This window comes from Bemisia tabaci, chromosome 2 (genome assembly GCF_918797505.1).
Source record: "Bemisia tabaci chromosome 2, PGI_BMITA_v3".
Taxonomy (NCBI): domain Eukaryota; kingdom Metazoa; phylum Arthropoda; class Insecta; order Hemiptera; family Aleyrodidae; genus Bemisia; species Bemisia tabaci.
Window position 1 is genome coordinate 53,902,004 of NC_092794.1, and position 12,188 is coordinate 53,914,191.

Consider the following 12,188-nt stretch of genomic DNA (forward strand, 5'->3'; position numbering starts at 1 on the left):
TGGACTAACTATCAGGTCTCTCGTGCGTTGCCGTTAGTTAGTCTATTACCTACCTGCTTACAACCTCCTTTGTTAGTCCATTGCAACCACCCGCTTCCACCAATAGAATCCCTCCACATCCTTTTTGTCTTCTTTATCTATTGCTTTGTCTATCAATTTCAATAATCAGCCCGCTGGTCCGCCCTCCGTCCCCCTATCTCCTATGCAGCTCTCCTTTCTCTCACTCTCCTTTTCTACTTTCCTATTCGTTCCTTCGATTAGATTATTCTTTTTCTCGAAAGAAATAGAAATGGACTATATTTTCCAAAATGGGACAACTATTTTTGGCTCAATTGTAAAAATACCTGTCTGCATAGAAAAACTAATGGCATATCGGTTGTTTTTTTTTAGTGAGTTGGGAATAGTAGCTCCTAATTGTAAAACGTGGTCAAAATAAATGATTTACCATCAACAACCCTGCCGTGATAAGGAAGAACACCGTATGAGCAGTCGAACTTTGACAATTTTCTACAGTAAAAAAGTTCATTTTTAAAGAGAGTTATGAAAACTTTACCTCGAAATTTTTTAATTAAAATGCGCACAAAATTGTCTAAAAGATTGGTATAAAAAAATCGCAAATTTTCCAGGAAGTTCGTGTTTGGTCAAATGAGATTTAGCAATATTCGAATTTTCATATGGCGGCAGTATCGGAGAGAACAGCCGAAGTAGCATTGCTAATGAACGAAGTCGATTCATTGAAGTCAATTTTAAGGCGACTCAATGCCCGTAGAAGTTCTGAACTCGGCTAGATAAAAATGTAACCTTATTCGAACATGCATCCATCTGTAAATAATTGTGACAATCAAAACATGAATTATTACAATAAACGATTTTTGAAATTATTTAGTTGGAATTATTATGTTTTTTTTTTTTAAAGTAAAGTTGAATATACTATGAAACCAGCTCTGATTATCCATTCAGGGCTAGATTTACCTACTTTCCGCCCATGGGCCGCCTGTATTTTGCTGCCCCCTTCTCGTTCGTTTTGAAACATCAAAAAAAACCATCAAGTGAACGTGCCGGAGGGGGAGAGGTGCATAAGATGCGTTTACCTACTCTTGTTGGATACATTCTTTGCGAAAGCCCTATCAACACTACTAGCAAAAATTCACGGAGCTTTCCGCGAAAGTTAAGTTCCGTAAACCTATCTGTATGTGGAAAAGGTCCTCCATTTACAAGAAATGAACCAAAAAATCATGAAAGAACAAACATAAAGGTTTAATAATTTTAACTTCCGCTGCCGCTGCGCCGCGCTGATCGCACTGTGTTTGGCGCAATGCGTGAAGTATTCTTGTCCTAGTCAGTCATTTGTTCAGCCTTGTAGGCCATTTTGTTCAGTCTTGTAGGCGCTATGCGTCTCCCGCCGACCGCTGCTGACCGCACTGTGTTTGACGCAATGCGTGAAGTATTCATGCAGTCTTGTAGGCGCTAATATGTGTTACATTCCGACCGCCGCACCGCGATGAGGGCTTCTCCTATTCATCTCAAGTCCTCGTCATCATTCCTCTCTGTTTTGAGCTCCAGGCCAAATTGCGTGTTTAGTTCCTCTCTTAACTCGACTAATTAAAGATGCTGTCTCTTGTATCACCGAAAAACGACAAAATTAGAAATTACTCTACTCTTAGGAAACCAATGTAGGAAAGAGAGATTTTGTCCCTTTTTCTCATTGATAATTTTCTTTTTCTGAATCCGATTTTTTTATACCTACATATAAAAAAATTGCAAAATTTGCCGCCATGGGCCGCGACCCATGTGGCCATAACCCTTCATCCGACCCCGTATCCATTGCTTTATTCGTGTTCTACATTATTTTTCAACTTTGTCAACCGTATTTTCACAGCTATTTCATACATTTCGTAGCGGTTACGGTCAGAGACAATACATTTTTAGAGGCCCCGCACTTACATTTCACACAGTGTAATCGGATGAGCAAAAGTCAACGCTAGATCAGTATGCCTCCAATTTTTAGTGTAGGCAATGCGAGGTTTCGCGTGGTCGATTAGCGGTATTGTAACAACCGCTAACTGAGCGGATTTCAAAACCGCTTGATATTTTAAACGCTTCCTTTCAGTACCTATACTATTCTAGTGAAATTTAAATTGTCTTAAATACTGGTCTACCCTACCAAATTTTATTTTATTTAGTCCAAAACCTTAGTAAAATTTTTTACTTCTGCATAGTTAGAAGCTATGCTTTAAAAAGTTTCTAATATTCAAAATTATTAATTTTTTATTTATTCTGTACCAAAAAGATAGTGTTTTCTATTAAACTAAATAATTATCTGTAATTAGCAATTGTTTTAAATTTTTTCTAATTATCTTAATAGCTTCAGTATTATGCTTTATAAATTTAAGCTATTAAAACAAATAAATTTAAAATTGCGCAATCTAACAAATTAACGCTGTGCTTTTCCTCCAAAAAAATGTAAAAAAATGAAGTGTTAGAATTAGAGAAGCGTAAACACAAATTTAAATTATTGTGAAGAAAAGAGGTTAGATTAAAAAAGCAAAAACCTATTGCACCTTTGAAGCAATCTGTACATAATCACATCGACTTCAGAAAGTTGTAAAGATAATCACTTTAGCCCTAAGTAGTAATTGCGTATAAGCTTTAGTTAGAAATATTAACGATGCTAGAAAAAGTTACGGTTCTTTGCGTTTTCTGAAAGTTGGTGAAACAGAATTCGTGCCTCTTTGATCCCACATACTTCAAATAAAAATGGTTAGTTTCTGCTTTTTTGGAGTTTATTATTATTTTAAGACGCGAGGATGCGACTTAAGTACTCTGATTCTCCTAAATCTACTAAGAGTAAAATTAAAAATTCATTGTTTTAAATACTTTATCCTCAAGCAAACACAAAATGGCTGCAAACCTGATACGTCCATATCACCTCTAATTAAGTCGCGTACATTGTCAGACGAACCAGGGCAGTGAACCTGTGACCCATGATTTTCTGATGGCGGCATCCGCACTGACTCAGATGTCTTTTGTCAAGCGGTAAATCGCGCCAAAAACCGATTTGTAAATGATGCTTATAAAAAAGACATCTATTTCCCATTAGCACTATCGAATGCAAACTAGTTGTCGTTGTTCCGGAGCTCTTCAAAGTATCCAGCGAAAAATGTGTCTGTGAATGTTACAAGTTAATTTGATACTGTGGTCTGCTTTAAATTAATACCTGCAGGTAATGTACTGATCTCTTTTTTATTGAATATTTTTCGTCCCCCTCTTTCCCTCCCCCGTAATTACTTACTACAGTTATTTCGTGAAGATAGCCGATAAGATCTGTGGGATAATGTAGGGAGTGACCGACAAAAAAATCGGGGCACTGTCATGGGCGAAACTGGTATGGGGCTGAGGGGCCTGCCTTGCCCCCAGAAATTCACATGTCTCCCCCTCTAGAAATAGAGGAGATTTCACGAAAAAAAGGGTTGACATTTTTTTCTCCTTTGACATCTTAATTAGATCAATTTGTCGATAAGAATAGCTCAAAGTTGTTTCTAAGACGACTCATTTTTTCAAAATTTTCCGGGTAAAGCCCCCAGACCCTCCTCTGGCGCTAAGGAAGCTCCCTGAACAGGTACAAGGACTTTATGTCCACTTTTTTTACGTCTCCAGACTTTTCGTCCACAATTTTTACGTCCACAGTTCTAAAGCCCACACTATTGTTAAGTCCATTACTTAAACGTGCACTAAGTTAAGTCCACAAATGTAAAGTCCACTAAAATCAAATTCAAGCGTCATATTTTAGTCCGTGTGTAAAATTATATTGACAATATCGAAATGAGAAAATTACGAGAGAATGAGGTGTTGTTATCGTAACTCATATTTTAAATGAAATGTGAATTCCTAATAGTTATTTCTGAATAATCAATGCAGAGAGTGCAAAAATTTCAAAATCATGAGTTGAAAAACGCTGACTCCGCGAGTTAAAATATTAGAGCCTAACACAGAGCGGAGCGGCGTGTTAGCAGCGCAGAACGCACACTGGCGCCTACAAACGTAACGGGATACTTCACGCGTTGCGCAACGCGTGAAGTATCCCGTTAGGTTTGTAGGCGCCTATGCGCGTGTCACGCTGGTTGCCTGTCGCGCCGCAACACTTTAAGCAACTATTTTGCGTCAGAGGCGTTGCACAGTATCCTACAAGATTGAAGGCGCATGAAATAACTAGTTAAAGAGGACTTTCAATTTTGACTGCATCTGTTACTGAAAAATGTTTAATTTGGCATCGGAGCGTTTCCCAGGCTCCCGCTTTGGTTTTCATCTTATCATATCCGTACAGTGTACACATGAAAATATATTTTTATCTGCTATTAGAGTCTGTTCTCTTTCATGACTTGATTCATGAATGAAATGTTTTTAAGAATGAAGGTAGTAGTAGTATATACATTTATTTTTGAGGTGGTTCCTGTCATTTAAATGAGAGGAAAAAAATGTGGACATAACATGTCCACAATTTGGACATTTTGGACATATTCATGGTTGGACATTAAATCATGTGGACTTAATAAAGACTTGACTTAACGTTTAGTGGACATAAACAGCGGTGGACATTTATTTAATGGACGAAAGGTAGGTGGACATAAAGTCCTGGAAGCCCTGAACCACTCTATGGAACGGGGCTTCAATAAATCTTCCTAAACGATGTGTTTTTCGATGTGCCCTGTACCTCCTTCCATGAGGTCCCTCCACAAAAAGTTCCTAGTTCCACCTATGGGTATTTGGTATTTTTTCTGAAATCTGGAAGATTGATAACTTATAAAAGATGGCAAATGGGTGCACTCTTTTAGAAATAAAGACAAAGTAGAGACATATGCAAAGGCAAGGGGGATACATAAGTGCAATCAAAATACAGATTAAAATCACCTTAGATTTCAAAGGAGGCAAATTCAAACTCTATCAATTTTAAAATGTTTGAAAATTTAAATGCCAGTTACATTTCGTGATTTTAATTAAACTGGCAAAACGATCTGAGAAGAACTTGATAAATAACCTGAAAGGTAACGTTTCAATCGTCCCAAGGTACCGTTGTCCAGTTCTAAATTTTTTCTTCAGTATATGAATAAGTCCACACCATGGAAATATTTCTCAAATTAACCAGTTGAAATTCAAGAAATCCTAATTTAAAAGTTACAGAGGAAAGGTTCGTCAAGAGATGTTTTTAGTCCCTTTTTTACCTAAGAGTAAAGAATCTTACTTTTTATTTTCAAGTCGCGAGCTGTAAGGTAGTTTTTAGCTTTTCAAAAAACGCAGGGTGCATTCTCCTCCCAGCCTTTAATCACGTTAGTTTGGATCGCTCTCTCACTCATCCTCTAGTCCAATGTGATGAAATGAATATGGAACTATCGCGTTCCACAAAATCGGGTATTTACAACGGACTCCCATACATTAATTGCATGTATTTCTGCTAGACGGAACCAGAGACAGATGGGAGAGAAGAGGTATGCTCGTTAGTATAGAGGGCCGTAAGAATGAATGGGATTTATAAAGCGCCAGTGACGTCAGTGGCAACCAGGCCGTCGCCACGGTCGCCAGTGTGAATCATTAACTCATGAGCCTTCTCCACAATATTCTTGTCACATGCCCATGGCTCATTAGTGCCGCATTTAGTTGGCTCACAGTTCCGTTTGACAGAATGTAAAATCCCGCTCTTCCATTTCTCCAAAGGAAATCACGCCCTTTTTTACATTGTTTCTTATCCAGCTTTCTAGAGCGCACCCCATCTGTCCCACTCGCCTATAGTTCCGTTTGGCACAACTACGTCCAAATGAACGGACTCAAATCCACATGGTACCGTCCTAATGCGACATCTGCGACATCGCCTACCTACTTTGATAACCCTTTTCAAAAATATGAGGTAGATATGACATTGAAAGCCTTGGGATATGAAAAGTGTGACTTTCTACTTTATGTGTATTTGTGCGACTGTGTTAATATAATAAATTATTTTTTGTGTTAGGTTATGATTTACTTAAACTTCAACGACTGCTAACCCCTTTTCAACTAAGAAAATTATCAACGTGAACTTGCAGTTTCTCTTCACAATACAATGGACGGATTATCATAGACGTAAATCATTCGACAGCGCTTGTTACAATGATTTAAATGTCTTGTGCATAAAAATCCAAAAAACAAACCAGAGGATAGCAGATACGCAGGTACAATCATAAACATACGCACTTGCATATCCGTGTTTGAGATTTTTGCATTATAATTCCTCGCGTATAAAAAGTGTACATGTTACAGGACCATTTAATCTCAAGGCACTTGACGCTCAGGTGCCACGTCTAGCACGCAATGTGCATTTGATGAATCGTCTCACACTGCCTTCAAAATCGAAATAATTTCCTTTGATTCCCAAAGGAAGTTGCTCCAACTTTGCACCATACAATTTGCTTTCCCACTATGAGAAGCTGCGTAGAATTATTTGCACTGGTCCTCATAAGCCAGAGCATAGCAGTCTATCCGGAAGTCGCTCAAGAATGTCCACATCAACACCATCGACAGGGACCGAATCTCCAAATTCGAGACATAAAACCCACCTTCAATGCCAAGGCCCAACATGTAGACGTCTCCGGCAAGCACGCTTTCATGCCTCCCGGGCCCACGGACATACGGGGCCCGTGTCCAGGGCTGAACGCCATGGCAAACCACAACTACATTCCACGCAACGGCATAGCCTCCCTCATACAAATGCTAGAGGGCTGCTATAAGGTCTTCGGAGCATCAGCAGAACTCTGTTTTCTTCTTGCATTTTTTGGCTGTTTATATGGTGGAAATGGGGTAATGGTGAGCATCGGAGGCCCCAGCGATAAAGTCCCCCACGGTCCTCTCCCAACACCGCGAGGCCTCTCTTACACCCATAATAGGTTCGAGTCGGATGCCTCACCCACTCGCGGTGACCTCCACCAGTACGGCGACGCCGCGAAGCTTCAACTCTCGCAGTTCAAAGAACTTCTAGACATGGAGAAAGGGCCCAACCCTCGTTATAACCTCGAGACTCTTGTCGCTTTCTACGCTAAACGTTTGCTTGAGAGCAGGAAGACGAATCCGTACTACTTCCATCCTCTAATCCCGGCACTTATCCTTTTCGGCGCTTATCAATTCATTCCCGAGTTGATGTCCAATAAATCCGCCGAATATCCCGAGGGTTTCCTCGACCGGGAAACACTCAAGTCTTTCTACGCCGTCTCCGGGGATGACGACAATCTGATCTACACGCCAGGACATGAGCGTATTCCATTCAATTGGTACAAACGCGCCGTCGGTGACGAGTACAGTGTGGTGAGCTTCGTTCAAGGACTTATCGACTTCTTACCCAGGTACCCTCAAGTGCTTCAAATCGGAGGTAACACGGGCACTGTCGACTCGTTCGTTGGAATTGATATAGCCAATCTGACAGGCAATGCGTATTCGTTTCCGACCCTTCTCCAAGGAAACAATATGGCGTGTTTCCTTTATCAGGTTACGCGGGCCGTATACGTGGATATGTTGAATGATGCTGTAGAATTCCTCAGTTCTGTTGTTTTCACAGTCTTCGGCACCGTTCTGAACGCTCAAAGCTTGCTGGAATGCCCGCAGTTGACAGGAATCAATACAAATTTGTATTCGATGTACCCAGGCTACATGGAACTGCTGCCTAATGGATCATATAGCAGACTTCCTCAACTTGCTCGTAAGCTGTGGCCGGATCTAAGGAAATTATAACGATTTTTTTACTCTTTAATGTGGAGCGGAAAATTGTATTGAATGTTGGGGCCATACATTGACTTGATACCCATCTGGATATGTTTTTTAGAGCGCACAAGCATGTAAAAAATATTTCAATTGGAAGTATCCTAAAAGTCTTATTTGTGCAATGAGCATTTCTAATTTATGTTGAAATCAGGCTCAGATTGACAGTTCGAGGAGAGAATGAAAATTTTCGAATTCAGTAGTTTGTGCGATGATTCAGCATGATGACTTGTAATAATTTAGATCCCGTTTCAGGTAAGTTCTGTTTTTTTGCGCTGTATGCGCGGAGTACGGAATTCTGTACTCCTTGCATACAGCGATAGGTTAAAGTCATCTGTAACTGGATCTAAATGCTTTTCGTGAATGTTTCAGGTTCTCAATATCGACGGTGTACGTTCGTAACCACGTTTCTCGTCAGCAGTGTCTGAAAATTTCCACTCCTCTTATTTTTCTGAGAAGAACAAATCGACATAATTCCTTAAAGTTTTCGCAGAATTTTCTTCACCACGATAAGAAAAGTAACGACAGGTTTTAATTTTTGCCCTTGAGTAGTTTTCCATTTAAAAAACAAAAAACGTTATGAAACCTGCAACGTCGCAAATTAAGATACGTGGTTGCAGACATACACCAGCAATATAATTCATATACTGAAGATGTGTACATTGAATTAGAAAACAAATTTGACTTTAGCGAAAAATCCGCAAATATCACTTCTACATTGCATCTCAGAACAGTCTTCTTAAATGTCTTGAAGCTTGTTAGTTTTGTTAAGTTGAAAAATATGTTCTTTATTGTGATCAGATTGAATCAAATATTATTGCGTGATGAGAGTACCAACTTTTAAGATCGGAATCATTCATATCTAACATATTTAATAGCAACAAAAAGTATTTATAATAATAAAATTACTTAATTTTTTAATGTAAATTGCTGTAGATCTCTCTTAGCTGAGTTAGGATATATCAATGGTTGCCTTCTATTTCATTAAAATTTCCCATGATGAAACGAACTTTTCTCATTTTCCCCAAAAGTGCCTTTCTTGTGAATCTTGAAACGGAATTTTTCTTCTTTTCATTTTGGCGCGTATACGTAGTATACCGCCTTTGCGATCGTTTCGAACCCTGCTCGATACAATAACCGAGTCCCTTAGTTCCTTACCGAAAAGTGACTACCGCGAACTTCTGAGATTTTCCAAAGCGTGTAAAAAGTTTATTTATCCGTCAATAATTATGATTTAAAGTTGTTTCTCATTCTGGGGCTCTCTAGTTTATGTGCAGTGAATACCAAGAGTCTACGTTACTTGGTTTTCTTAAAAAAAGCCTAAGAGTACGACGCGCTGATTCAAAATATGCATATATAAGCAGAATCAAGCGAACTGATTCGAGGATGGCTGAGCAGGTCGGCACTCTCGGAATGAGAATTTAACTCCTCCGTTTTGTTCAAAACGTTGCTTTGACAGATCTCCACACCTCTGTTATACTTTTCAAAAGTTGGTACCCGTGCTCTGATAGTGCTGTTCATCTGACAACAATGTCAGTGTCAGCTGATAATAATATTTTTTTCATATGAGGTTAATAAAAAGTTTTCAGTCAGTCTTTGACATCCTGAATAATTGTCTTGGTATTTATTTACTAATTTTACGGAATTATATTTTATTTCTTATTAAAACTAAGAAATACAGTGCAATCTGTGTAAGTGCAATCTGTGATGAGCCTCGAGACTCATTAGACCATTAGCTAAACGTGGCTCATACAGGAATCCACTTACCCCTCTCTTCCCCACGCTCCTGATCACTGCGTCGGCGTCTCGACGAACAATAGCTAATGACGGTCGCCAAGCTAGACCGGGATCCTCAGCCCCTCGCCCAATTACTTACGCTTCATTAACCATTTCACCGTCACGCTAGGATTCGCCCAATTTTCAAAAAAAATTGTTTCGCGAGTTTTTAGCAATTTTTTCCTTACTCTCCGTTGAAACACGAATTAAAAGAGGTCTCATTCATAAAAATCGGCCGAATAGAAGAGAAGTTACAGTATTCGAAATCCGAAGAAATCAACAAAACTTCTCCAAACAAAAAATAAAATGAAGGGGGGAAAAAAGAAATGTATAAATTACAATTTAATATGATTGACCTCAGAATGTGACAAGCAATTCAATTATAAAAAGGAGAAAAAATTGAGTGAAATTACAAAAAATTAGCCTCTTGCAAGGGGCTTCCTTGTATGAGTTTTGACCTGAAGACAAGTAAATCCCGTTACATTATTAAAACGAAATTGACTCCATAGTTTTAATGCCTTAGTTTCTTGAATACGATTATTTTAAAAAAAAATAATCGAAAATTTATACCAGCAATTTTACCCATGGGGTGATTTCCTGAGAGCTGATAATATCACGAATTTCTCATAGAGCCCGTCAAAAATGGCTTGCTTTTTGGGCAGCCGATTCGGCCATCAAACCGGGGTTTAAATGGAAGCTGATAATAACACAAAGCTCTGAGAAAAATTTTGAGATGAGTATAGGAACGGTTTGTAAATTACGAGGAGAGGCGGGCATTCTGTTCAGCATATCGATACATAAGTATTTTCACACGTAGAATTTAATTTTCACGTCAGGGAGTCGACATATTTTGATTTTTGCATGAAAAGACGTTTAAAATAAAAAAATCAAGACATATTTAATACAATTGCATTTATATCGAGTAAATCTTTTTTCAATAATATAATGGGATTTATAATACCGGTGATTTGGGTATTTTAGCCCCAAAATACCTTTAAATCGACTTTATCTTCTAGGAGTTCGACAGAATTTTTCCTTTCTTCGCTTAAATTTTTCCGTAGCACTTTTCTTCAAGAATCTGATAAGATTTTGCTTGAGGCAGATCAAAAAACTTAAATTTGTTCGAATAGCTTTCTAGATTCACAATACACGGTCTCGTCAAGGTGCGTCGTTGACCTTGCACTGTTGGATCGTGAATTCTCTTGTTGTGCTGCTTGCCTTTTTTGAAATCTCTGTAAATGAAAACTAAAGGGGTTGATATGTGCGAGTTAATGACGCGCCTTATCAACACATTGTGTTGGAGTTCACTGCTTGTTTTTACTTGTTTATTGTCCATCCAGTGTGAAGATAAGTATTTTACTTTTGATAAAATTATTTCTCCTTCCAATGTATCTTATGCTGATGTAACGACATGAATCCTTATACTCTCTAAAGAGGCTGTAACACCCTGGTAAAAATTGGCAGTAGAATGTGTGTTCCAAAATACCGTAGACCTACAGCCGGCTGCAAGAAGCAAGATTTCCAATAGCTTCTATAGCCGGCAACACAATTTCTTATAGCCATTTATAGCCGATGGCGACTAAGCAACAGCCTGGCGATAAAGTGTGTACTAAACGTTACTAATTACGGATGCTAGGACTTCGTGAGTTTTTGGACTACCGCTCTCTTTTTGGGCCGTAGTATCTTGATTTATTTTGCGAGGAAAGCTCCGTACTTTTGAGGGATGCCTGATGCCTGCCATTCCTAACATGATGGAGCGCCTGCAATTTCGTATGATACTGTGCAATACCTCTGGTGTGAAATAGTTGCTTCAAGCGCCGTGGTACGCTGCGGCGCCGCGCGGCGGGCGGGCAGCCAGTGCTAAACGCGCATTGGCGTCTTCAAACCTAACAGGGATACTTCACGCATTGCGCAATGCGTGAAGTATCCCTGTTAGGTTTGTAGGCGCCAGTGTGCCGCCGCTCCGCTTTGTGTTAGGCTCTAATATTTAATCTCGTGGAGTCAGCGTTTTTCAACTCATGACTTTGAAATGTTTGCACACTCTGTAGGTATGGACTATATATTCTCATTTTAATTGATGAAAAAAAAAATAAGTTCTAAAGGAAAATATAATGTGTGTTTTGTAAATATTAAGTTAGTTCCGTGTAAAACTTAAGTAATGATTTCCAAAGCACACGAATTTCTACACAGTTTCTTTTAGCCTTTAATAGCCAATGGCGATAAAGTGTAAAGCCCGGCGATAGGAACTATAGCCCGACTGTATACTTTTTTATAGCTTCGTATAGCCCGGCTATATGATTTGCTCCGCTTTCTAAAGTCATGCTATATGATTTTCAATAGCCTCCTTTAGTCGGCTATAAGAACTCCTATGGTATTTTGAAACGCAGCTCCTATCGCCAATTTTGACCAGGGCAGTTCGTTAAGGTATTGGTGTTGCGACACCATAGTTTAAAAAAAAAACCGAAAATGACCCTGTAACTGGAATTTTTTTTATAAAAGTTAATATTAATTTCATGTCATGAATGCTCACTCTTAGCTACACATCAATTATTCTCGATGGTACAATGTTTTGGGCAAAACTAAACAGTGAGCCCATAACTGTCAAATTTTGATGCACCACTGCTAAATTGAATGAA

General features: G+C 38.9%; 1 protein-coding gene across 1 annotated transcript; it reads left to right on the plus strand.

Moving 5' to 3' along the window:
• The first annotated feature begins 6,447 nt into the window (after positions 1 to 6,447).
• Positions 6,448 to 7,749, plus strand: LOC109032571 (uncharacterized). Its single transcript, XM_019045158.2, has one exon. It carries the CDS (start codon positions 6,448 to 6,450, stop codon positions 7,747 to 7,749), a length of 1,302 nt encoding a protein of 433 aa, XP_018900703.2.
• The last annotated feature ends 4,439 nt before the right edge of the window (positions 7,750 to 12,188 follow it).

What these genes read in the sequence shown, in the direction of transcription:
- LOC109032571 (XM_019045158.2), top strand. Translation starts at nt 6,448, where the DNA reads ATGAGAAGCTGCGTAGAATTATTTGCACTGGTCCTCATAAGCCAGAGC.